This window comes from Pocillopora damicornis, chromosome 5, assembly GCF_964200805.1.
Source record: "Pocillopora damicornis chromosome 5, jaPocDami1.2, whole genome shotgun sequence".
Taxonomy (NCBI): domain Eukaryota; kingdom Metazoa; phylum Cnidaria; class Anthozoa; order Scleractinia; family Pocilloporidae; genus Pocillopora; species Pocillopora damicornis.
In genome coordinates this window covers 16,352,020-16,378,679 of record NC_142674.1, presented here as the reverse complement: position 1 = coordinate 16,378,679, position 26,660 = coordinate 16,352,020, and the positions used below count along the sequence as shown (strand labels likewise).

The 26,660-nt window shown below is 37.9% G+C and overlaps 2 protein-coding genes across 8 annotated transcripts; both read left to right on the top strand.

The window, feature by feature from the left end:
* Positions 1 to 11,926: 11,926 nt before the first annotated feature.
* LOC149045649 (uncharacterized) lies at positions 11,927 to 17,323 on the top strand. 2 transcript variants are annotated; one of them, XM_089207402.1, is made up of 5 exons: positions 11,927 to 12,128; positions 15,138 to 15,205; positions 15,602 to 15,861; positions 16,548 to 16,684; positions 16,862 to 17,323. In XM_089207402.1, exons 2-4 carry the CDS (start codon positions 15,155 to 15,157, stop codon positions 16,585 to 16,587), a joined length of 351 nt encoding a protein of 116 aa, XP_089063528.1. In that variant the 5' UTR covers positions 11,927 to 12,128; positions 15,138 to 15,154; the 3' UTR covers positions 16,588 to 16,684; positions 16,862 to 17,323. The 2 variants fall into 2 exon arrangements, with proteins under 2 accessions (XP_089063528.1, XP_089063529.1); XM_089207403.1 differs by lacking the exon at positions 11,927 to 12,128 and having other exon boundaries at positions 14,795 to 15,205.
* Positions 17,324 to 18,032: 709 nt separating this feature from the next.
* On the top strand, positions 18,033 to 24,290 carry LOC149045648 (DDB1- and CUL4-associated factor 1-like). Of its 6 annotated transcripts, XM_089207396.1 has the most exons (8): positions 18,033 to 18,423; positions 18,983 to 19,162; positions 19,505 to 19,564; positions 20,003 to 20,085; positions 21,811 to 21,879; positions 21,986 to 22,057; positions 22,670 to 23,552; positions 24,242 to 24,290. In XM_089207396.1, the coding sequence occupies exons 1-5, from the start codon at positions 18,379 to 18,381 to the stop codon at positions 21,854 to 21,856; spliced, it is 414 nt and encodes a 137-aa protein (XP_089063522.1). In that variant the 5' UTR covers positions 18,033 to 18,378; the 3' UTR covers positions 21,857 to 21,879; positions 21,986 to 22,057; positions 22,670 to 23,552; positions 24,242 to 24,290. The 6 variants fall into 6 exon arrangements, with proteins under 6 accessions (XP_089063522.1, XP_089063526.1, XP_089063524.1 ...); XM_089207400.1 differs by lacking the exon at positions 18,983 to 19,162 and adding an exon at positions 19,207 to 19,278 and having other exon boundaries at positions 22,670 to 24,290; XM_089207398.1 differs by having other exon boundaries at positions 22,673 to 24,290.
* The last annotated feature ends 2,370 nt before the right edge of the window (positions 24,291 to 26,660 follow it).

Genomic DNA, 26,660 nt, shown 5'->3' with positions numbered 1-26,660 from the left:
CACATGGTTTTTTGAAGACCTTTAGGGGGGATCAGCCGTAATTGACAAGCATAATGGGGGGGATCAGACCAAAAAAAAAGGAATTTTAGGTCGCGCCGGGACCCCGGGTGATTGCATTTGTAAATACTTTGGTAGGATTTGCCGCTGGGACTCTAAACCCCCAACCATATATTCAAGACCACGTTCAGTTGTATTTTGTATTATATAAACTCTATTCTAGCCCAGACACAAAACCCAAACCCTTTTACAGACCCTCCATTTTGTAAAAAAGAATCACTATCGTAGTCTAACATACACGTTTTTATTCAGGCACGATCTAAATTAGAAAGGTAATCAAGATTTTGAGAATGGAATACTTACAATTGCTCAAAATTGTTTCATAACGTTTCAGTTTGTTTTATAGAGAATCGTAATCTAAAATCATAAACTTTCATTATTTTAATACGCGGCCGAATGAAAACAACAAATAAAAAAGTGTTTATTTTGGTGAGGCTGTATCTTGTTCCGCTTCCGTGTCAGAATCTTCGGCAGCCCTCTCCACTGGCTCTTGCACAGTCTCCTCGTCAGATTCATCTGAATCCTCGCCCGAACTTGACCCTTTTTCAGCACCATTACTGCTATTCTCTTCGTTCATTCTGGCCACTACCACTTTCAAATTGTGTGCCAGCTCTGTTTCAAACACGCCTCTTTCCAAAAGCCATAGCAGAGGATCCAGGTGGAGACGCTTGACAAATCTCGCAGTGAATCCTGCATTAATACTTGAGACACATTTGTAAGTATTCTTTTCGAGTGAATCGAGTGAATCCTGCATTAATACTTGAGACACATTTGTAAGTATTCTTTTCGAGTGAATCGAAAACCTCTTTAGCTATCTCTTTTGAGGTAAGTTTTTCTAGGAGAATTGCTGCTCGCTGATGCAACCTTTTCTTCTTGATTTTTTTCACTTTTCTCTTGTTTTCTTTTTTTCTTCGGGATTGGCCGTTGTTCCCCACATGGGAGATGGGATAACCTCATCGAGGGTGGCAAAGTTGAAAAGTTGCGGGTAAGAGAACTAGACCTGTATCTCAACAAGCATGGTTTGACGACTGTGGGTCGGAAACTTGACAAAGTGAAGGCCATTCGATGTCACTATTACCGACAGAATAAAGAGACTGTGATAACAGAAGAACTGTCGAGTGATGAAGATGACGTGGAATCCGAGGATGAAGAATCCGAAAGTGGAGAGGCAGAGAGCGACGATGACTATGTTTTCGTGGATTTGGATGAACAGCCTGAGATTGGCACTTCCTCGACAATTCAGTTCGTATCTGACGAGCAAATATCTACCGTTGTGGTTCAAGGTCCATGAGACGTAAGTACCACTATTAAAATATCACTTGCATATTCAAAAAGTTATTTGGCGGTGGCTGGGAGAAAAGGGGGGGGGGGATCATGAAACTTTCCACTACCGATAAGGGGGGATCTCTAAAAAACTAGATACTCTACGGGGGGATCAGGTAAATGCTCCGATGTGACAACAAAAATACTCCGACCCCCCCCAGGCGATAAATAATGACCGGTCCCTTAATATCAAAATTATTTCATACAGGTGAATGATAATTACACATAGCTGGGATAAAGCCTAAAGCAAAATATTAATGGGACAAAAATCATCCATCTGAAATATATATATTTTTTCATTATTTCAGAACAACTGGGGAAGACGTGCACAAAGGTACACATGGGTTTTTGGGATTGTTACGACACAACATTTACCTGCAAAAAGCTACTTCGATGAAGTGGAAAGACGAGATATGGCCACCCTCCATCCCATCATTTCAAGGTGTGTTCTCCCTGGGACCGAAGTGCACTCGGATGACTTGGCCTCCTACCGGCAGACGGACCAAAGAACTAACAACATAAGTGCACATCAAATGATTGTCCACCGACTCAACTTCGTTGACCCAGTCACTATGGGGTTGACACCCAAGAAATCGAATCCTGCTGGAACAGTTTAAAATTGGGCCAGAAAACACGCCGGAGGATAAGGAGGGAAGACTTGCAGTCCTACCTCGACGAGCAAATGTGGCGTCGGTGGAGAGCGGGAACCGGTCAGCAATCCATGCAGAATTTTTTGGCCGTTGTAGCCAATCAATATCTAGTTGATAATCCGGTTTTGTAAATACGCTACGGTTTTTACTTTCAGTTTTGGGAGAGACAGGTAAATAAACAATTAAGCTCTGTCCATGACTATGTTGAATAGGTTTTACATAGGTTAGGTCTACTGACCACACTGGTCCGGAAAGATTTTCTAACGAAACGACGTATTTTTAAAATATGCGATTTCAACTTGAATTTTAACTCATTTTGAAAACCGACCTTTTCGAATTCCCCGATGTTGATTTTTCTTGTAACACTTTTTTTGACGGGATGATAAGGGCTTTACTATACACATCATCTAGCTGCATTTCTTTTTTTTTTTGCCGTAGATGACAATTATGATAATGCAAAAAAAAGGAAAAAAAAAAAGAAAAAAACCAGTTTATTCATTTTCATGGATAGAGGCAAAGCTCTTTTTGGATTGTGAGAGAAAAATAACGTTTTTCAAAGCACCTGCGAAAGTGTGGTCGGGGCTTTGATCTTGGAAGTATTTAACGCACAACAATCACAGTGTTCAAAAATAAAACTTGATTGAAAAGTTCAAAATATTGGTGATTCAGTCGTAATCCTTTCTTAGGGAGAAAAAATAGTAACATTTTAAAACTAGAGTGCGATACGAATGTTGTTGTGTCGATAGAGACACTGTTATTAGTCAGAAAAAAGGTGCGACGATATTCATTTTTTTTTACCGCTTCATATGCGTGTCTTTTCCTTTCTTTAATTACCCTCTAAAAAGTTACAGTAAAAGTTCAAAGTAATATCTAAATGCAAGTTGTCGTAGAGAAAGCCGGAACGCACACGAGCGAAAAAAAGGGTGTCCTGATCTTAGGGAAGAAAATCGCTTAAACAAAAACGGCAGCGTGGGAAAATTTATTTTCAATATTCTCCCCACTTACTTCGTATCCTCTCTATGAATCCTGTCTCTGAATCTCCTAAAGAACTTATGAAGTATTTCGCCGTCGGTATCGAGGTTTTTTGCACACTCCATCGCACTCCATAAGGTTGGACTCTCCACCAGTCTTTCTCGTCAGTACTGTAACCGAGCTCGATAAACGAATTTTGTCGAGCTCGATAACTAATCGAGCTCGATAACTAATCGAGCTCGATTAGTAATCGTACTCGATTAGCGATCGAGCTCGACTTGTAGTTATCGAGCTCGATTATCAAACGTCGTTTGCTTATCGAGCAGGAATGGTAATCGAGTACGACAAATCGATATCGAGCTCGGTTGCCCAGAAACAAATATTGATCCGGATTTCTTCCATCGAGCTTGTTTTTGGGCGAATTTTGAGGCTTTTTGTGATTTGGACGTTTTGAACGGGGAGATTTAAATACCACCCCCCTTGGTATACAAAGGGTTAAAGATTAAGAACGAAATGATACTCGGCTGAAGTTTCGATGTAAGGGATTGTTTCTTATGCGTTCACCGTTTTCTCGAAGTTGCGGTCGGATTCTGTTGTTTTTAAGCGCGAAAAGACAGCAATAAAACGATTTTCAAACTATTTGTTATTTCTCCCGTACAATGAATCGCTTGAACCCAAAACTATTTTTTCTTGAATTAGGTCACTAAAAGGGATGTTTTGGCAAAAGAAAAAAAAATTCAATTTTTTTACGAGTGTCTTGCGATTTTCGATTTTCTCGGAAAATGGCTCTTAAACATTGCAAAATGGCAGTGGCAACATACTTGCAGATGTGCAGGGGACGGCTACCAGCATGAGCAGTAGAACAACCTGGGGATTCATGACAATCTTTGTGGAAACAATAAAAAGGTAAAAAATAATCAAAATCGAATGTAATGAGTCAAATCGTTCCTTTTTTGGTAGGAAAGTAAGCAATCCGCTGATTGTTGTGCTGCTTAGTTAAGTTCTCCCACCGATAAAGGAACAATAGGCAGTCTGAGACTGCATGTGGCTACTGACATAGCTACTGATACAGCATAGTGACTATTTGACTTTGAACCTATCATTCAAAGGTAACAAATAATCATATAAATAATAACAATGATAGCAATAGTAATAATAATTCATAGAGGGCTAGCTCGAAAACTTAACGGTTCCTCCAGCCTCTAGGCTCCAAAATGATAAACTATGTTTATTTTTCCTGTTCATTATAATCATTTTTCTTACTTCATTGTAATTCCATTTTTGTGAAAAATAAAGACTTGTTGTTGTTGTTGTTTTAGTTATTATATTTGTATCTTATATCTTATATTATTGTATCGCTTCTTTTTACTGTATGAAAAAATGTAATTTAAGGTAAAGGGCATCCAATTAGCTTGCTATATTATGCCCTTCTCCATCCTCTTATCTTACTTGTAATTATTCATTAGACTCTAATCTGTTGAAATGGAGGAAAAAATAAATACCAAAAAACAAAAATACTAAAGTAGTAATTATAATAATGAGAATGATGAGATTGATGCTACTATGGTCACAAGGTATTGAGGAACGATCGAAATTGCGTTTGAAAACCTGTTGTGCAATTTGATATTTCACCATTAGAACTTAGACTGAAGATTTTATGTTGACATTAGCAATAATGAAATGTTCTGATATACACAGTGCAGCTCAAAGATAAGGGGACATTGTATAGAAGTACCATGCGCACGTATCAAGCGACATACGTCGACATACTCGCATAAATACGCGTGTCCTTCTCGTATGGGCCTTTTTTATTCATTGCTCTACCTGTGCTATGAGTTGTAAGAAAAAAGAGATGGTACTGTACAAGCGCCGGCTGCTAGCATGAAATGGGCAAAGTAATTATGAAAACGTCCATGCGAGTTATCGTGTTGAATATGTCTGTCTTATGATAAAAATATGACTGTTCTTTTTATATATTTATTTTTTGGTATTTTATTTTGTTGTCTTGTAATTTCTGGTCACTTACACCTGTGTAATAGTATTGTGGCATTTCTAATAAACTTGTAAGGGAGCAAAAAAAGGACACTTTACCCTTCTTGCACTTGGCAGTGATCTGACTCAAAACACTTGTATAATCTGAAAAACTAAAACATAATCAATTAAGAAATTGGAGTTCGTATCAAACTGAGAAAACTAAAGAATAGAAATTTCATTATTCATAAATACATTTTGATTAACTATGTTACTTGTTCGTCACAGCATTCCTGAAGCCACTGTAAGTGACTTCTGAATAGGCAATCTTAACGAGAATTTTATCACCAATCTGCTCCTTACAGATACTCATTCCAACACGGTAAAAGAAACTAAATTCGACAAAAACCGAGACTTCTTGATATGAAATTTGCTAGAGCACTGTCCAGTATCAAAAGTTCAACGCGTTTCAAACGAGCAATTACCGTCAACGCAAGGTGTTTTAGAGGGAAACCCTCCGAGAAAATAGATAGTTACTCGCGGGAAAAAGAACGTTCTCTTGGGATAGAAAAGAAAATGATAATAGTATATACGATAATAATGATAAAGATACTTGTAATGGTAAAAAAAAAAATACCAGTCATAATATTATTACGTTTTCTGTAATGCCCAATAATTATTATCTATTATCACCATCATGTTATCTTCTATTTTCTTTAAGTTATTAGTAGTTAGCCGTTTTCTTTAGAACGAGCGGCCAAGAACAAATAATGTAAATTAACCAAAATATAATAGCTAATTTAACCGACAGGTGCTGTGAAGGAAAATGTCCGACAAGTCTTTTTTTTATACATTCTAGCGCACGGTGCGTTTCTCGTCCGTTGATAACAAAAAGTGCATTACCTCAGAATTGCATGATCTCTCCCACGGACTTTTTTTCCCCTCCAATGTTGTCTTGTTTTCTGCCTATTTAATGTACTATTTTAAGACAAAATATTTCAGCAGTTTTTTCTTTTTTTGTCAAGAGGAAAACAGGTAAATGTGCGAATATAATTCAGCTATAACGACCACTTAGATCTAGAACTATATAAGGAAAGCTTATTTAACAAGCACTTTATCAGAGATAAAGCATACAGAAGCAAAGTACTCTAAAAAATTGGCCCAAAATGTTACATATACCAAGATAATGGTATTAACACAACAACACTCTTATGTCCGACGAAGTCGCCCCGATCAGAATTAGAATTAGTACTTGTATGGTACTAAAAACCATCAGCTTTAAAATAATCATTTAACAACCGAGTCGAAATAATAGAGATGATGATTATCGGCGATGATCAATTATACACGGCACATCATCAGCAGGTAACAACTGAACTACATAATATTTAGAATTACCATGTTTTCAATGTTCCACACGGTACAAAAATAGCCCAGAAAAAATTACCTTTCTCTAAGGTGTCTCTCTGAGAATGATTAGATTCCTGCCGAACAAAGTCGAAAGTCGCTGAATATAAATATTCCTTCCGTGATAGCAAAAACTAAAAAAAGGAAGACGGTGCCGTTAACTTTGCATAAAGATGTATTTAAAAATCCAATAATCATTCTCTTTAAATGTTGATGATCTCACTTCGAATCGAGCAAGCAAGAGGGCAAGAAAATTATAAGCTTGCAACCATCTGGAGAGTGCAATTAACTTCTGAATAAACAGGTTTCTCTAACTAGAATTTTATTATCACTTGGTTCCGTAATGATAATCAATCCAACACGTTAGAAAATTCAGATCGAGAGCAACTTAGGCATCTTATGGTTATTATGAAATTTTTTATAACACTGTTAAGAATAAAGCGTCCAAGGTGTTTTAAATGAGCGTACACCTTTGACGCGAATAATTCTTTGTTTCTATTTTCATTTGATGTACTGTCTTTTAAGACAAAAATGCTTCCTTCGTTTCTTTTTTTTCAAGAAGAGAATCGCGTGAGCGTGGGATGTAATATGTTGGCTGGCTTACTCTCTCGAAAGATAATAGGCAAACAGGGGTGGGCTGGGGGGAGGTTAAACCTTTAACTTTTAAGATCTGACTGTTAATTCTCCCCTCTATGTGCTACACATTTCCTTTTAATTGGATACAAGAATTTGATGTTAGATCAAGATAACAACCTCTACCTGATAAGTTTGAATATTCTCATTACCTGTCTGCTGAATAATGTGTGGATATCATAGGAAGAAGATTCATAGTGATCACCACTGGGAGTGAAAGGCTTACCAATCCCACTTCCTCTGAGAACAATTTTTAAAAGGAATAATAATAATGAAGAGATAAGAAAAACAATATCTCTTGGCAATAGATTTAATCTAAACGCCCACCGAGTGACGCATGTCGATTTTTTTATAGTTTACGGAACATCTTGCAAAGATATAAAACACTCAGTTGAAGAAACAATGGATTAGTAGAAAGGCTCGAACATATGGTATAATGTAAAAGATAACTTTAGGGGAAAAAATAACGCAAGTCAAATGACAGCGATGAAGTAATGCAAATTAAAGAAAGAAACTTCACCGAAGTCTGTTTTTCATTTTTCGTTCTCCCCCTTCTCCCAGGGTCTTTCGAAGAAGGAAAGGCTCCTAAAATATGCACTCTGTCTCCGGATCTCTCACATGATTGGCTGACTCAAAAGAATGATAATGTCATGATTCTAATCTTTGATCAACAGGAAGAATATGATGCTAATTTGCCGATCAGCAACGGTATTCGAAAACATTAAAGCTATACGAAATTTACCCATCTATAGATTATCATTAATCATTTTATTAGTATGTTTATAGGTATTTTTATTATTAACATGTATCATCATCGTCGTTATTGCAATTGTTATTGTCATTCTCGCCATTTCTTTCCCAACAGAACAGTGTTTACCTATCTGATAACTATCTATGTTTTTACGGAGAGTTTCTCCTCAGAATTATTCACCGTCAAAGGTGTTTGCTCATTTGAAACACCTTGAACGTTTCATGCCTAGCAGTCTTATAAAAAAATTTCATAATAAACCTAAGATGCCTCAATTACTCTCGACCTGAATTTTCGAACGTGTTGAATTGAGTATCATTACGGAACCAAGTGATAATAAATTTCTAATGACAGGAACCCGTTTATCCAGAAGTCAATTGAATTCTCCAAATGGTTGCAAGCTCCTAACTTTCTTGCCCTCTTACCGGCTCGATTCGAGGTGAGGTCGTCAACATTTAAAGAGAATGATTTTTGGATTCAGAAATGCATCTTTATGCAAAGTTAACGGCACCTTCTTCCTTTTTTCGGTTTTTGTCATCGCGAAAGGAATATTTATATTTAGCGACTTTCTACTTCGTTCGGCAAGAATCTATTGTTATGAGTAATTGTTGTTGTAAATATTAGCTTCCAAAAATCCCCGGACTGCTTATTCATGCTGACATCAAGTGACGCAGTTATTACGTAATACTACTAAAATAATTATTTTGTAAGCTTTTGGTATGTTCCAGAACACTTTGTGAATGTATATAAGGAATCATTTATGTAGTAAAATGTAAAATGTTATTCACAAGCCTAGGGTCGGTCCGTATTGGGAAAAACTGTGCCCTCTTTATTGAGTACTCAAGACAGAGGGCACAGTTTTTCCCAATACGGACCTTCCTACGGGCGAATAACATATATACATGTATATGTAGATTTGTTTCGTTCAGGGTTCCCTATGCATGCATATGTATGTTTGATGTATTTACAACAATTTTTCGAGTGAATTCATAATGCATTCATATAAGCGCTTACGAAGAGTTACAATTTTATAAACAAGCAGTTAGGGAGAAATAAGAGAGACGGTAAGTTTTGATCTCGGTTAAGAAATGAAGATGATTTCAGTATTGTGATGAGCGTGGGACAAAGAAAACTTCTGAGTCCTCATGAGGAATCGAACCTCAGACCTTCGGATTCCACTCTCCGATGCTCTACCACTGAGTCACAGAGACTCCATGGTGAGCCAAGTCTCTTACGAAGTAAGTTTTGATTTTGATCTTGTGATGAGCGTGGGACAAGGAAAACTTCTGAGTCCCCATGAGGAATCGAACCTCAGACCTTCGGATTCTGCTCTCCGATGCTCTACCACTGAGCCACAGAGACTCCATGGTGAGTGAAGTCTCTTACGAAGTTCATATGATACGCGTCCTGCATACTGTGAGGATTAACAATGTCGATAGGGTAATGTTTGTGGATAGAACTTCGTATTAGACCTCGCTCATCGAGATGTGCGCCAGGAAACACCGGCAGATGACAATGAAGTGCGCATACTCGAGTGTCGAGCTTCAGTGTAGCGTACCGCGGGCACACGACTAGGCATTGCACGAGGGCTTCACGTGGGCTGATAGATGTGAAGCCGCATAAGCAAATAATTTGCAACCCGCGTTTTGAGCGCGAAATCAAAACGGTGAGGTTGAAGTTGAACAGTAATTCTCAGTATTTTGCATTTTCTGATCAACTCGCAAAGCAACAATACCGGCAGAGCTAAAGCTTTGTCAACGAGAGGAAATTGTTATGATTCAAGTTTGTGAAGAGAGGGTTTAGAGCGAAAATAGGACGAAAAGAAAGAGACTGAGCGACCAAAAAAAAAACAAGAAGTAATTAGGTAAAGTAAGTCGAGAAAAACGCGCAAGAAAGTTAGAAAGGACACCAAAATATGCAGAATACGGTGAAAGGAACGCGGAAGAGAACAAGAAAAGACATAAGTGAAAAGGCGAATATTTAGCGAAGAGTAACGTGAGAAGGAAATACATCTAGGAGTCCAATACCTTCAACTTTCCCTCAAAATGACTGAACATCCGAGCCATTTCCTCTTTGGTGCTGGCTATTTCCTCTAAGCATCTTTTGAGTGTGTGAACCAAATCAATGAGTTGTCTCTTTGAACCATAAGTAACAGCAGACTGCTGTTGAATATCATCGTTTAGTACATTCCACAGTGGACTGTCGATGCTTAACGCGTCTTCAACCGCAATTGTGAGGGGTATTTACAACCCACCGTGTCAAAGTTTTCTCCTGTGTACTCCTTGACCAGCCGTTTAATGGCTCCTGTTGCCTTCGTAACTTGGGCATCTAAAGAATTAACACAGCATGAGTCAAAATGATACCGGAGAAAGCCTACACTACAATCATTTCACTACGATATGTTGGTTAGCTCTAATCGGGCGTCTTATCGACGACTGTTAGCACTGGAACATATCAATGCAATGCCTGCATATTTCTTCATTACCTGTGAGAGAAACCACCTTTCTGAGCACTTGACATGCATGGATAATAGCAAGTCTTCTCGACGCTTGTCTTGCAAATCGCGGAGGTATGCAATATACATGCTGTTGTCAGGAGACCATCGGGGTTGGCCGCCTTCAAGGTTCTTTAGCTGTTGATCCAACCTATAACCAGCAGAAAGGAAAACAGTGGAGAAAGCAAAAATTTGGTTGGAATTTGGTTTTGCATTGATTTGCAGTGCGATTGGCAAACAAAATTTGCCCTGAGAACCAAGTAAAATACCAATAACGACTTCCACGTTTAACGGCATGGAATTGTCCATAATTCTGATTGCTCGATTGCGTGATTGTCTGTTTACTTGTATGATTAACTACTTGTAGATTTTGTGGCTGGTAATGAGCATTTTTCTTTGTTTTGGCGGACCTCATTTGAAAACCGTTTTAACATCCTACGTAAAGATCATTTAGTTCCCAGACCAGGGGAGTAAATATAGCAGAATCCAAAAGATGGTTTCATACTTGTCAAGCTGATCGTCAATATTTTCAGATGCCGGGGAACATTTTTTTGCAAGTTTGTTCTGTTAATGAACAGTTTGAAAAATTCAGAAGAAAAGTATCAGAGAAAGTCAGGACAAATGACAGAAAATGATGGACCAAAAAGTAACACATTTCCTTTAAAATTCAGAAACGACAATTGGGGTAAACATTGTATGAAAAACAGATCTCCATGCTACTCCATACCTTACACAGCAAACTTGTCCGGGTAATCATCTGGTGATGAGTCTTCAAAGAAGAAAACGTAAAATCATAAAAGAACTTGTAACTGTTTAAGTAACTTGCGTGTACCTTTCTGAACTTCAGTTGTGGTACTCTAATTTCCTCTTAAGCACTTCAAAAAATTTATCAAACTAGAATCAAAAATTAAGGAGGGCAAAATAAAACGGATGTCATTCATTTGTCATGATTATTTTTGGTCGTTAAAGGCGAACCATTCCAAAGAAGATCACAGCCGACCGAGTTGCAAGACAAAAAAGACTGGTTAGAGGTCAATAACAACTAGGCATTCCTCGCGAAATTTGATAATAGCCTGGGACTTAGCGCGTGTTGTGTTGGAACTCGCCATGTGACTAATCATCGTAAATATAGTTTACACACGGGAATTACATCTGACCTTGATACAGTCAACAAAATCACTTGCAGTAATATCAGAGTAATTATGCCGAGAAAAGCGAGATCACTTTCGAAGAGGAAGACCATGTAATCCTGTATCATTTTATCTTTCGGATCAAAAATGGCGGGCTTTTCAATCTTCGAAACTCTACACGTTGTAGATTCGTTGTGGTAAACTGTCTATTTGTTTTGGCCACGGCTGCATTGGATAGCACCTCTGAACTCAGTAATCCTTTGGATACTTGGCGAAAGGAAGATCAGGATAATGTATCACCCGTTGAAACACTAAAAAGGTTGGTGAAGTGTAATAGTAGTAGTATTTTTGGTAAAATTTCCGCACAGCCCCCTACTATCGTAAAACAAAGCTGTTTCCCCAATGGCAATGTGTTGTTTTTGTCATTGTTTTCTGTATCCAAGAACTGAATGCATAATGTAGGATGGGGCTGTGCGGAAATTTTACCCTGCTTGTGTTAAAACTGTTGTTGGATTGGCATGTGGCTGTAATTACACACCAAAAAAAAAATTTCCTTTTCCCCTCTCAGAACGAATGAAACATAGCATGGAAAGGCTCTGTTCAGAAATGACGAATTTATGGACAAACTAGTGAACTCCTACATCATGAGCTCTGTGGAACAGTTTGATCTGAACTGCACTGCAGCCAGAGTGTTGTTAAATGCCATGCCTGGGCTGGAAAGTGCTGCAGTTTTTCAGGATATGGTAAGTTTAGCAAGGTATTCTGAATCCTTCAACTCCCAAGATCTGATTTAAATTCTCTCCTCTAGCTGCTACACATTTCCTTGTAAATTAGTTATGAGAATTTGGTGTTTTACACTTTTCACACTTTTTTTTTATTTTCTTACATATTTACAAGATATTAGATCAAGATGACAACTTCTTCCTGATAAGTCTGACTATTCTCATTACCTTTTTGCTGGATAATGTATGAATATTATAGGGAGAAGTTACTTGTTAATCACTTGTGGGAGTTAAAGTGTTAATAATCTTAAGATGTGACATTTTTTCGTCAGCTTGAGTTTCATGTTAAAGTCCAGAAATTGTGTCCAGTTTCTGTGGCATGGCACTCCCTTCCTTTTAAGAAAAAAATTAAATACTTAATATTAACTCGCACAATTTCTGCTTCATCAAATTATGGATGAAAAAATAATATGAATTTCTTTTAGTTACATTATGAAAAAGAAAAAGAAAGAAAAAAAAGAGATTTTATTTGTTGCTCTCAGTCACCTCACTTCAGTGGAAAAAACTTTTAAAAAATGCAAACTTTTCAGATTCACTTTCATTTTTCCTTAATTAATACAGTACCGTTCGAAGATAAGCGAACCACCTAACGCGTTGTCAACGCGTGGGCTCGAAGAAGTCAACGCGTTAGTGCTCTTTCGCTAACGCGTTAGCTAACGCGTTGATCATCGACCCGTATCACCTTTGTTATTCACTTTGCCACCTCCAACCTTCTTTCTTTTGTATCCATTGTTGACCAACTCAAAGGACGGCCTTCATCCGCAACTGAAAACCTTTTTGAATTTGCATAATTTTACTTGTCGGTCAAGGTTTACGTTCTGTTGCTTTTCGCCGGTTTTGAACAAAATGTATTCTGCGACAGATATCTGAAAAAAAAATTAAGGCAAGCTTTCGAAAACTACAGAGCAACTCTTAACAAAAGAACCCAGTCGAACTGATGCGCTCTCTGCTTCTTGAGTCGAGAATCGAAAACGCTCATCGCCAGAATGTCTGGGCCACGCGAGTCGATTCTTTCTGCAACCAAAATTTCAATCACGATTTCGTCAAGGGAAACATCAGGCGGTTTTCAACAATCCGCGTTAATCAAGTCAAACAATCTCCAGTAGCCCAAGCCAAGGCAAAAGGTTTCATTATTTAAAGCCTATCGATCGAAATTCGAGTCACGAGTTTTATTCGTGAACTGCTAGCGAAAAAAACATACTTATAGTTTGTCACGCTTTTGTTTACGTTCTGCCGCTTTTCGCCCGGCTTTCAGCCGACTGTATTGTGTGTGTGAGAACATACATTTATTGTTACTTGCTCCTTACTTAAAATACATGCATGGTTTTTCGCGATACTCAAATGTCGGCGATGTAACTAACACAGGATCAATCGAAAAGGATAAATTTGGATCCGAGAATTCGAAGTTGTTCGCAAACTTAATACGGCTAGAATTTCATTTATTTGGTAGCACAAGCGCCGCGACTTGTGATGAATTTCGAGACATGCGGCACGTAAACATAAAATCGATCGACCAAAAACGAAAAAAAACAGTTTGGGATACAGGTGAACGAGAACTTCGAAAGTATTCACAAATTACAGGTTGTAAAATGAAATCGCTTGACTCTTAGTTCGGTTTTTTTTTTAAATTTTTTTTTTTTATCAGGAACAGATCTTTGGATAACGCTTGTTATTGGGAATACACAGACGCCGTGGAGATGCTAAGGCGAATGTGACAAAAAAAGTCGGCTTTGTTTGGGCCTCTTGTTATGAAAAATGGTTTTAAAGTGTGATCTACTAATGAGCTTCACTAAACGCGTTTGCGTTTGCGTGGACACGCAAACGCAAACGCGTTAAGTTCAAAACGCCAACGCGTTGGCTCTGCGTGGGGAACGCGTTGAGTGGTTCGCTTATCTTCGAACGGTACTGTAAATACATATTTCCTTAATAGAGTAAGAGAGATGGTAAGTTTTGAGCTTGGTAAAGAAATAGAGAAAGATGTTTTTTTGTCTAGTCACAACAAAGAAAAAATTCTGATCTGAGTCCTCATGTTGAATCAAACCTTAGATCTTGGGATTCTGGGGTTATTACAAAGTTCAGTGACACTTGTCCTGCATGCTGCTAGGATCAGCAATGTTGTTAGCATCATGTTTGTAAACAGAATATGACTCAGAATTTTTTCTTTTTCCTACACATGTGACAAGATGAAAAACATCTTTCTTTATTTCTTTACTGAGTTCAAAACTCACCATCTCTCATTCTATTTATAAACATGATGCTATGCAGGACACTATGCAGGATGCATGTCGTATGAACTTTGTAATAGACCTCACTCACTGTGGAGTCTCTCTGGCTCAGTGGTAGAGCATTGGAGTGCGGAATCTGAAGGTATGAGGTTCAATTCCTCATCGGGAATCAGAATTCTTTCCTTGTCCCACGCTTGTAATGAGACAATAAACATCTTTCTCTACATATTTCCTATCAACAAATTTGATGTCAATCATGTACATGTAGGAAGCAATGCTCAATCAATTATGCAAGTGGGCCAGAGAAGCCTTGGACCCCTAAGATCATATGCTACAGGTATTTATATCATAGTTTACTGGTCTTACTTTACCCAATACTTCAGGCTTTGAACATTTTGGTCACCATACCTGAAAAAGAGAAAAAAGAAAATTTAGTTGACAAAATATTTAGCATCAAGTAGCCTCCTGGGGAAAATTAGATTTATCTAATTCTTGTACAGCTTCAGCTTCTGAATTAACTCAATTTTGTGTACATGTTTATTAACTGGGTGTAAGTAGAAGGTTGTTTTAGTTAGGTGATCCAAGGTAGTGTACAAGGTTTAGATATAGATAGTCATGGTTTCATTGAGGATTCTAAAATTCCTTTTTGTTCATTTTTAATGTGTATTGCTGCAGTTGCATATTTAATTTGTTTTTAATTTCAAGTATCAAGTAATAGAAACTTTGATAATTATTTTATTAACAGGTCTTTTAGCATTTGCCATGGAGAGCCAGGATATTGCTGCAGAATTCAGAGAAGAAAACTCTACCTTGGTAAGTCAGTATAGCAACTTTAAAGAGTGACCAGCATCTAATTTCTCCTTACAATATCTCCCCTGAATCAAACATAAAGGCTATGAGAACAAAGGAAATGATCACCAAATAAAGAAGCTTTTGACATCTTGTTAAATAAATTCTTTAAGTCAACAACTAAAGAAATGTATATAGAACAGTATGGAGAATATGCATACTGATGTTAGGGTGAAAAGGGGTTTTGAAAATATTGCACCTTAGCTTTGTGCTTAACAGCATTTTTTTTCCAAAAGTCAGAGTGTATAGTTGAGCTTACACTTCTCAGGAATTGTCTTTTGTCACTCGTGGTATTTTTTTTTTGGAACACCTTTTTTAAACTATATGCTGAGGATTAAATGTTGAATTTCACATGTTAAGGTTCCTTGTATGCTGTGGCAGCTGCAAATTTTAAAGGAATTGTTAGACCTTACACAGTCCCTTGTGACAGACCTGTTAAACAGGATTATCCTGAAAGCAAAGACAAAAAGCAACAAGAGCAAAAAAAGTAATATTGTGAGTAACAAAGTAAAGAAAGTGAATCTTGCTGAGCCAGGACCATCATGCACAGTGCTACAGAATGGTGAAACATCTGGTTTGTGTAATGGCAAGGAGGAAGAAGCAAATAGACAATGGAAAGGGTTAGTTCACTTTTTGAGTATTGTAACTCAGATTGCCCCTCTGCCAGTGAGTTGAATCTTCTAACAACTTTAAGTTGATTTAAGTGTCTTTTCAAACTGAGTGGTATGACTGGTTTGCAACTTGAAGGCTCAATTATTCTCCTTTGGGTTTTCACTTTGACAGCCAAGGCAGTGCTTTCAGTAAGACCCAGCACCAGTAGGAGCTCCAGCGGGTATTCTGTAGTGAATTGCCAGGTATACTCTGGGAGCTTTCATGCAAACTCACGATGTGAGACCTAAAACACCTTGAGATCTTCTAAAGTTCTTTCAGTCAACTTTTACCTTCATAAATGAGTTTTGATAAAATGATTGGTATTTTCTTATCATATATTCTAGCATACATTTCATACATTCCCAGCCAAAAAAAAAGATATTTTAAGTTTCCAACAGTAGACTGACTCAAATTTTGGTAAACATCTACCATATATCCTTTCAGAGGACTTTTTGTGTGAAACTCAGGGAGCAGGCTTGCCTGTCAGGGAATGGAAAATTTTGATCAGGAATAAAACAATCAGTTAAACAATTGTTATCAAGAACAAAAATATTTAATGATCATCTGTGAAAGTTTGGCACCAAAAACTCTGTTTTTAAGTCTGTTTATTCCTGAATGGAAGTAATGGGATTACAAGAGGGAAATTCTCCGGCAGGTGCCTTACCAAGGCAGCCACCTTCTTCAAATCTTTTTGAAAGCACTGCAAGGATAATGTGATGAATAAGTTCCACAAAAGTGGAATCTTTTGGATGGGGTCCTTGAAGCTTTCAATGGAATAAACACTAGATACCGGTAAGTGCAAATAGGGTCTTTGAGAGGTCGAGTTTATTTTTTTTCCTTTTGCCTCAAAATTCCACTCTTGTGAAAAATGTTGGAAAGGTGCCAGGAAGGAAGTACTCCAAGTAGGTTTACCCTGCACAAGCCAGCTCAGTTTCCTTAATATTAATAGATATTTTCTTTTTGTTTCAGGTAAAAGTTGTCTACAAGCAAAACATCCATTGTTAATTAAAACAAGCAAGGGTTTCCGTTCCACTGGAAATGTAATTTGTGCACCTAAGGTAGGGTACCACATAGTCCCTATGCCCTTTTCCCTCTCCCCCCCTGACTCTTGGCATGCAGCAGAGACTAATTTTGCAGTATCTGACTCCCTTGGGAGAATATCAGGAGGTATGTGCTGTAATAAGGCACTTGATCATTTAATGTAATGAGAAGAACTGTAAGACTCTCTCCACTAAAGTTTGTGGGAAGCTTGTGAGAAACGTGTACTCAAACTGAAGGATAATTTAGAAACTTAACAAGTTTGAGCGAGGACCGACTATTAAACAGTAGCCTCTGTTTAGTGTAAAAATATGCTCGTAATTTTTTTTGGTGGACATTTATTTTGTCTAGAGAGGCCAAGAATTTTCGGAGTAAAGCTTGAGGAAAACTGTGTGCTTTTAGGAACGGATCATGTTTAAAGACAAAATATACGTGTATATATTAGAGCCAAATTGAGGACGTATTCTTTTGCTTTTTATCCTTCAAATATTTTTTTGCATTGCAGAACAATCAGCTTAGCGTTGAAAACGGATGTTAAATTTTCGAAGAGACTTCACAAACAAACAAATTTGTCTCTCCTTCGTTATCAACTTGGATTGACTTCTAAAGAAAAAAAAGAGCAGAGCGATATGACTTTGTGAAATCAAACCAAAGAATCAGAAGCAAAATACTGATGCTACTTATGACTCCTTCGCTAATGACATGTGAAAAATAAATTGTTTGAGTTTTGAGCCATCGGTTAGCTCAGTTAAGAACTGGCATTGCCTGTGATTCCGACAATCGAGTTTTCACTGGATTATAAGCGTTGGAGTTCTTAGCGGAGCGTTGGAGTTCTTAGCGGAATCGGAAGAAAAGAAATTGCTCGGAATATTCCAACTCCTATTTCGTCAAGCTTTTGGCTCCACTTACGACTCCGACTCTCGATTTTCTCTGGATCGCTGGCACTCCTACGACTAATGAACAATTCGACACTAATTCTGTCTTTTGTGTAAACGAAACTTTTGACACTCTACCACATTCATCCCTCTTGAAAAACACTACTTTAACTCTTCAACTCCCAGATCAAATTTGTAATTCTCCTTACTGTCAACCATAGAATTCTTATAATGTTAGTTTGGATAATTTAGTATTGGATCAGCTAATCCTGCCCGAATTGATAATTTTCTCTATTCTCATTACTTATCTGGTTGATATTGTATTGATATTGTAAGGAGAAATTCTGTCCTGGTCACTCGTGGAAGTTAAAGGTTAAGAGAATAATGCATTGTACCGACTGAGATCTGACAAAAAAAGCCTCAGAATTTAAAAGCTATTTCCTTTTATTGTCTTTTTAGTATTTGGCATCCCTTCTTTTTCATTAAAAGTTTGCCACAGAATTTGTGACTCATAACGGAGTCCAGCGGTTACAAGAAGTGCCACGCCCATAGGTGGCTGCTACAGGGTGTTCTATGTGTTTATATTATCTCGCTTACAATGAGGACGCCATGGAGAGAGTAAGACATTTTTTCATTTTAAAAAAATGTTTTTAGGTTTTCGGATTTGTAGTTGTAAGAAATACATTATTTAGTGCAGATTTAACTTACCAATGATCTGTGAGTTATGAGCAGACCGGTATTTTCTAAAAGAAAGAGGTAACGAGTGTCATTCCGTTAAACATGAAATAACAATGATTAACACATCTCTGCTTATTTTTCATCAATCTCCCTTCCCCCCCTAAAAATAGCTTATTTATGTATAACGTATAACCCACAGGTAGATAAAACATTACAGCACTTATTGCTGCATGAAGAGAGATAAAAAAGGAATTAAAGAAAAACCGGTCAAATGGATAAATTGAATCGTAAGCAAGGAGAATGAAAAAGATAAAGATAAAAAACATAAAGATAATCACTCAAAAAATGTTATCTTACGAATCTACCATTAATTCCACAAAAAAACTTCAATGATTAAATTCTTGGTGCCCTTTTTTCTACATGGGCCAGAGGATCATGAAATTAACAAACAGAATATGTTGACGGAGCCTCCTTAACTCTTTCAAGTAACATGTTTCAGGTGTCCCTCCTACCAAACCCTGTGCTGAGTGACCCGGTCAAGTATGCATTGTGGCATCTAGAATGTTCTCACGACTCTAACAGATGTCACGCAACTCTCTTTTTCTCGCTCACGTGTTCATTTCGAGCAGTGCTGGAATTGTTCGACAGTAATGATGGTCTGCGGGAGCTTGTGAACCGGGTAATTAGTCAGTTATATTATAAGTTTTTACTTTTTCTCCTCAGCCCGATGGCAAGTCTGTTTTACTTGGAACAGAAATAGGCGAGTTGAAGGAATACAACTTAATAACTGGACAGGTACAAAACTCAATTTACACCTTTTTGATTTCAAGTCAAACGCCAAATTCTTCTTCAAATAGCTATATGTGTATGAATTAGTCGTTGATTGTGATAAGTTAAGTTGTCAGCTGTATCGCATCTATTTTTTTTTTGGGTTCTTTTTTAGATTTAAACCGCTCAGTGCATGGTTTTCATGTTCATTTGTATTTCACGTATTTATTTTTTAAAAAATTACATTTTGCAGGGAGAGGCGACTTATCTCTGTAGCGCAGACAGAGCAATTTCCATGTGCCAATGTTCAAAAGTAAGAGTACAACATGGAAGCTTCCCTCCTCATATAGTTAAAAATACCTTTCTTTCTACTTCGAACAGGTCGAAAGTTTCAGTAATGTTTTTCTCGTTTTTTTTTTGGGCGCACCCACCTCTCCCTCCCCCAACCCAACAACAGTCAAATGGTTACAAGTTATGTTCGATGTTGGATTTCGTTCCACATCCACACAAACAAGGCAGCTCCGCTATTGCTTTTAAATAACTTAACGTTCGGTCAAATTCAGTCTTCTTGTTAACTGTTTAGTTTCCATATCTTTCGCCGAAACCAATCAACCCTTTTTATTCATCAGTTTTGCAGCGTGTTTCGCGACGTTATGAACCTTTCTAAGAATCATGTGACCATTTCAGGTTGTGCTCACGAATTTATTTCTCACTGAAGTTGTCTTTTTGTACTTCATTCTACAATTTTTAGGACCGCGAACTTTTATTGATGTCATCTTCGTCTGCTTTGCCTCCCTGTGCTCTTTGGTTATTTGTAGACGTTTTCGAGATGAAGTAAGTCTTTGAACTTGAAAACCTGTTTGATTCATACCACTAGTGCATTGGATAGGCACGTCCTTGTTTGTGTCTCTGCTTGGTTTATTTGTATCTCACCTTTAACAAACTACATCGTTTGTCGCAGAAACATAAAACAAACACATACTTCACCTTGTTTTACCATTAATTTTTATTGACTTGAGGATCGCTGAAGTACAAAAAGAAGTTTTACATTGTTCTTTCAGAGCTACAACTTTTACAGAAGACACTTAGACAAACTAATTTCATAAATTACAGGGGACGAGCAATGATTCCAACTTAATTCACTTGCGGCAATCAACGCTCAAGATCAAAACAAGCAAAATGGGAAATAATTTCGGTGTATATCGTGGCTCGTATCCTATAATCGGATTGGTGTTAATGACGCGGTGACAGTAGACGAACTGTAATATTTCGTCGTTACATTTCTCTCTCTATTTGATAAAAAATGTTATCTACCTATAATTTTATTTGTTTGTCTTTGGCTCAGACATACATTTAGCGAAGACACCTGGGTAAAGTCTAGTAATTTATCAGAACACAGAATTATTGGCACACACGACGCTACTGCGCATATGAGACATATTATACATTTTCACTTCTAAATACATCACGATCAGCCTTAGTTTGACAAATTGTCGCTGTTCATTTAGAACATTTACAAAAGGACAAATAGATAAACGAAATTGCTACAGCGTGAAGACGGAACAGCAAGGACGATAGAATCGCTGATTTCGCCCAAGTTTGTGCGCGATCATTTTTTGTCTCGAATACATGGACTTTCAAGAAGCATTTTTAGCTCAGACTTCATGGCCAAGATCACTTTTCTACGCCTCAGTTTACTTGTTCTGAGGCCTGTTGGCTGTGTTGAATAATTTTATACTTGTTATTTTGATATGCTTTTTTTTCCAAGGTGATTTGCCGGCCAATTTACATCATCAACCTAGTCGATAACACCAAACTATTTAGTTATTTCCCGCCCTCCCCACCGACGGAGCATACTGTTTCTTGTGAAACTAATCCCTTGGATTGTCTTAAGCAACTCATTTCAAATCAACAGTTTGCCTTTTGTTTTGCCAATAATCCTTGACGCTAAAAACAGAGGGATCTTCGTTCTTTCCATTTTCTGGACACGTGTCCTTCACCAGATCAACGTCAAGTGATCTTCAATAACGGTGGTGACGTCATATATGGGGGTAATTTCATGTTTACTTATTTACACACTTCTCAAATTCAAATTAATTTTTCACGAAAGAAATCAGACCCGACATCGAGGTTTTAGTGCGTCCAAGTCGTGAGTTTTTAGTTGTGATCTATTTGTCATCTCGATATTCAAATTCAAATTGAGAGCACAGAATACTCAGCCGGGATTATGGTTCCATAGGTTTTCAGCAGTTTATAGAAATCCAAAATTGCGTAAGAAAATTTTTCAACTTTTCATCAATTTTTAAGCAACTTTTGCCGTGTTTGGCTCTAGCTCTTTTATTCGACTCATAACTCTAAAACTTCCGGCTCCAGTCTTTCGAAGGCTGGATAGCGCTATCCGCTAGATAAAACCCTTTCCGTCGGATAGCGTTATCCGCCCTTTACATAACTGGGCCCTCAGGGAAAAGTCCCTCAGAGCCTCTGATATCTCAAAAAATGAAAAAAAAAATATGAATTCTGGACTGAAGGGAGCGGTATTTGTTCTTCCGTATTTTATAGTAAAAATGGACCTTGGACCGTGCGAGACCTCGTTCAGGACCTTTGACACAACAGATTATCAACCAATAGGTAAGCAGGAGGGCTTGCTAAAAATCTTAATAGAAATTTGAAATACCTTGAAGTTTGCGAAATGAGCGTGTAAATGATGTTAAAATTTTTAACTGCTTCCAAACAGCTACAATCGACGTTAAGAAGACAATATTTGATTTGTGTACCGATATAACTGACAGCTTTGTAGCCGTTTGAGGTAAGCTTATAAATCGGAAACCTCTGCCTTGTTTTGTTTTCTTCCCTTCCATCCTTCTTCTTTCATTCCCATCCTCTTCCTCTCCCTCTCCTCCTGCTTACCTTCCTCTCCTCTCTTTTTTTCTCCCACTTCTCACTCCTTCAGAGATAAGGGGGTTCTTATGATTTCTATGAAACATTCAATTCAGTTCATCTTGATCGTAAGACCTGAGCCGATAAATTCACCTTTCATTAACGGAAAGTGACTACATATCTCAGCCGGCCAGGGCATCGCACCCGGCATCTCGCGAGGTCACAAGTTCAAATCCTGTTCAAAGTCTCTATGTTTTTTTTGTTTTGTTTTGTTTTTTTCCTTCCTCCAAACCTCTTTTCTAAATTATTTGAGGAGCTGAAGCCCAATCATTAAAGCGTAGGAATCAGGGTCGAGGAGTCTGGGTTGGGACCCTGGTTAGGTCTTTGTGAAGTGATCTTTGGGAAGATACGTTATTCTCACAGTACATCTCCTCACCGAGGAATAAAAATGGGTAGCAGCAACCGGTGCGAAAACTTGACGAAATGCTGGGGAAGGGGGTGGGGAGGAGAGCCTTGCGACTAACTAGCCTTTCATTTCCAGTAGAGGAAGAAGGTGGCGAGGAAGATGACCATGTCGATGACGATGATGATGAGAATGATGACGATGACGATGACGATGACGATGAGGATGGTGATGATGACGACGAAATTAAAATCACGATATCTGGCGATGATGATTCGGATGATGACAGTGATATTGCAATCTTTTGAAGCGGGGCTTTTAAGTTTCTATCTTTCAGTTGTTAATTCAACTCAACAATGAGCACGTTATTCAGCTATGTTTTTATCTTTGAAAAATGTATTTGTATCACAATTTGGGAATGATAGTTTAAGCTTGGAGTTGAGCTTGTTGACGGCGGGGTTTTATGTAAATTGCTATGTGGCAGAAAATAGAAGTCATCATCGATAAAGTTACACCCATGTTACTGATTATCAAATAAATAGAAAGGATGGAATGGTTTGTTATTCCTCTTGTAATGTAAACAAGCCAAAAAAAAGGTCTAAAGTTACTCTTACTCGCCACAGAGTTACTACTTGTCGATATAATAGCCCAAGTAAAACAGCTAAAAGTCTGCCTGTATTTATTGCAGTCAGTGTGTGGACAGACACGCCACAGAAAATGACCCCCAAGGTTCGGTTGATGAGCGAGCTATGGTAACAAATTCCAGAGTGTTCTTGGGAAATTACGTAAGCAAGATGAAACGGCTGGAAACTGAGTCCAACTATGATATCAGTGCATGCAAGATTACTGAACAAACATTTTGATGGTTGATGAAGGGAAGAAATCTTGCAGAGAGGGAAAAGAATGAAACCATTTCCCACAATGGCTGGAACGGAAATTATAAGATCAATGACGAAACAAACATAATAAGACTTCGATCACATACGTCCGTGAAGCAATGAAATTGATCAATTCTTGTTTGGTTTGTATTTTCCGTCAGGTTCTCCATGTTATTTTATGGCAGTTACCACTCTTTCACTGCTAAAGGCGTTAAGAACTCTCCTCTTGAACACCACACTGAACATCCAAAGAACGAATCTAGTTTCCAAAATGAGCAGAAGGCAGAAGGGGGGTTTTCTATATTCAAGAAAAACAAAGTTGAAGCGTTTTCGGTCAATATCATTTTGTTTTCTTTTCCTTTGGTGATTTTCCAATATTTCCTGTGGCTTATATTTTCATTTTTACTTCAAAAGAAGCATGGAGGTAATTGTTTCGTTTCAGCTGGCTATTTGCGGTGGTAACACTGTTTTTCCGCACACCACAGCCTACTCGTTTCAAAGCAAATTTCATTAATTTTAAAGTTGTGTTTTCTCTTCAGTTCCTAATCGAATTCATTTAGAGGAATAAGTCATATCGAGCTAAGATTTTCACGAGTATTTTTCAGCCTTGCGCTTATGTTTTTCGCCAAGTTAAAGAGTACTTCCACAAATTAACATATTTTGACGTGCCGGCAAATTGGCTCTCGCTAATGAGTTCTGAATTTAGGGAACACACTCGCGGCAAAGTAATCAATTTTTCTATTATGAATAAACGGAAACTAGCATACGGTAGCCAGTTTACGTTCTCAACTCAGTTGATAACATTGATTTCAGTTTGAATCTCTTTCTTTAGTGCTGGAAGTTCAGAGAAGTGAGAATTGCAGTAAAGAAGACAATCAGAGCGTTTTATTGTTGTTTGTAGCTCAAGAATTCCTTTATTTATGATAATGGACCACGCTGTTCCTTAACATTAGTATATTTTGTATTTTTTTTCATCTAAAAAGCATTTGTTTATCATAAAGGAACCTCAAATATGTTACCTTAAAAACAAAACAAGCATAGCTAAGAAGGGCAAAGCAGGTAATTTAGTGTTAACAACTGGGTTGAAAACGTAAATTAGCCACCGTAAAGGGTAAAAAAGCTGACGTTTCGAGCGTTAGCCCTTCGTCAATCGCTCTGACGAAGGGCTAACGCTCGAAACGTCAGCTTTTTTACCCTTTACGGTGGCTAATTTACGTTTCCAACCCAGTTGTTAACACTAAATTACCTGCTATACTCTCCCACCGACGCAGCACCACAGTTTCTTTAGAAACTTACCCCTTTATTAAGAAGGGCAAAGACACATGAGTCAGGAACTGAAAAGAAAAGCTGACTTGTTGAGGAAGCTCTACAAAGTATCGGCGAAAAAAAATTCACAGATTTTATGTCATTTAGCATGTTAGATAAATGTGGCACCCGCTCACTAAACATGATGAAAATTCGAAGAATATGAATAAAACACGAAAGAGTTAAAAACAAGTCTAATTATCGCTGTGACATTTGTCATCGGAAAATCAGACAACAGGAGTAATTTTTTATCCAATAGAAACTGTTAAAATTCTCAACAAAACAATAATACTCTTATATCGAATACGGATCGCCCAATAAACGTTCATTTGCTGCCAAAAGAGGAAAAGACAGAGCCACAAGTCTGAACGTGGGCGCCAATGGCGACCCTCACAAGCCAGTTATCTTCACAATTACCAATTGGAGTAGTAGCATTTCTCCTCGCCTAGCTAAGTGTCCTCTTTGCATCCCGCTGCAAAGGTCTTGTTTGAATGTCTAGCCGCTACCGATCTTTGTGTGGGTCTTTTTTCACAACCTCTGTTCGTGACTGTTTTATTTCTTTACATTGATCTTGGTAACAACGACATAGATATTTCGTATTACGTCGAAGAGGTTGTTTGTATATCCAACTATGCTTTGTTTAGAGTGACTGTACTGATATCAACAGCCATCAGTGTTGACAGACTTCTTGATCTGTTATTGAGGCTGAGATACAGACAAGTTGTGACACTAAAGCGAACTCAAGCTGTTATACTTTTATGCTGGATAATTGCTGTTTTATGCGGATTGGTTCGTGTCTGGAGTCAAACGGTTTCGGTGATTGTTGCTTTTGTGGCCGTTGTGGTATTTCTGGTTACTTCCGTGTTTTGCTACGTAAAGATCCACCTGAGATTACAGCGGTACCAGGCTGAAGTAGAAGACAACCCTGGCGAGGGACGGTCAAACGCAGGAGAAGATATAGGAGTAGAGAAAGATGAAGCAGGCGCAATAACGGGGACAATAACAGCCACAGAAGAAGGAGCAGGAGTAAAAGGTACAGGAAGGGGAGGAGTATGTGCATGGACAGCAAAAGGTTCATCAAAACAAAGATTAAACGGGAGAGTTCAACTAAACATCAAACAATATCAGAAAACAGTTTCCAGCATATTTTGGGTGCAGTTGGCTTTAGTGGCATGCTACACCCCTTTTATAATTGTGTCGATATTGAGACATACAGTACTTAGTGGATCAGCAGTTCATGCTCTGTGACTCTTTACGAAAACTTTAGTTTATCTGAACTCATCTCTGAATCCCTTTCTTTACTGTTGGAAAATCACAGAAGTGAGAAAGGCAGTAAAGGACACAGCCAGGGCGTTTTGTTGTTGTTCGTGATTCGAGGTCGCCTTAACTTAAATGGAAAAACTTCCGTGTCCTTAAAGAAATAATTTTTGGCGAATTTTCATATTAATCAATAAGGAATCATTGAATGCTGACAAGTAATTGAACTTACAGAGTCGAAAACTCTATTGCAATATGAGGAGGAATACAAATTTCTTTTTCTTTTCCATGTTCTCTTTACAGGAAGGAGAATAAGAAGAAGAGGAAGACATAACATCAATTATTCTCTTTGTTTTGCCATGAAATACAATGAGATATTGATTGAGAATTGATTCTTTCCATCTATTTTGGACGGGTTTCTAAAATTTCTTTAAAGATCGCCCATGCATAAACAAAATTAATAAATAAACGTTAGTTGTGGACTTGTCTTTGCTCGATATGCTCTGTTCTCTCATACGTAAATCTAATATCTCGCATTTCGACTGAACGAACCGTTTTCAGCGAAGTGCGAAGCAACTTTGTCGAATAAAACCTTGAAAGAGTCTACCCCGTACATTTGTGCGGCCTCTTTAGTCCTCTTGCTGGCGGCGCTTTTAAACAAGGAAGGTTGTTATTTTCTTTTCCTTTTT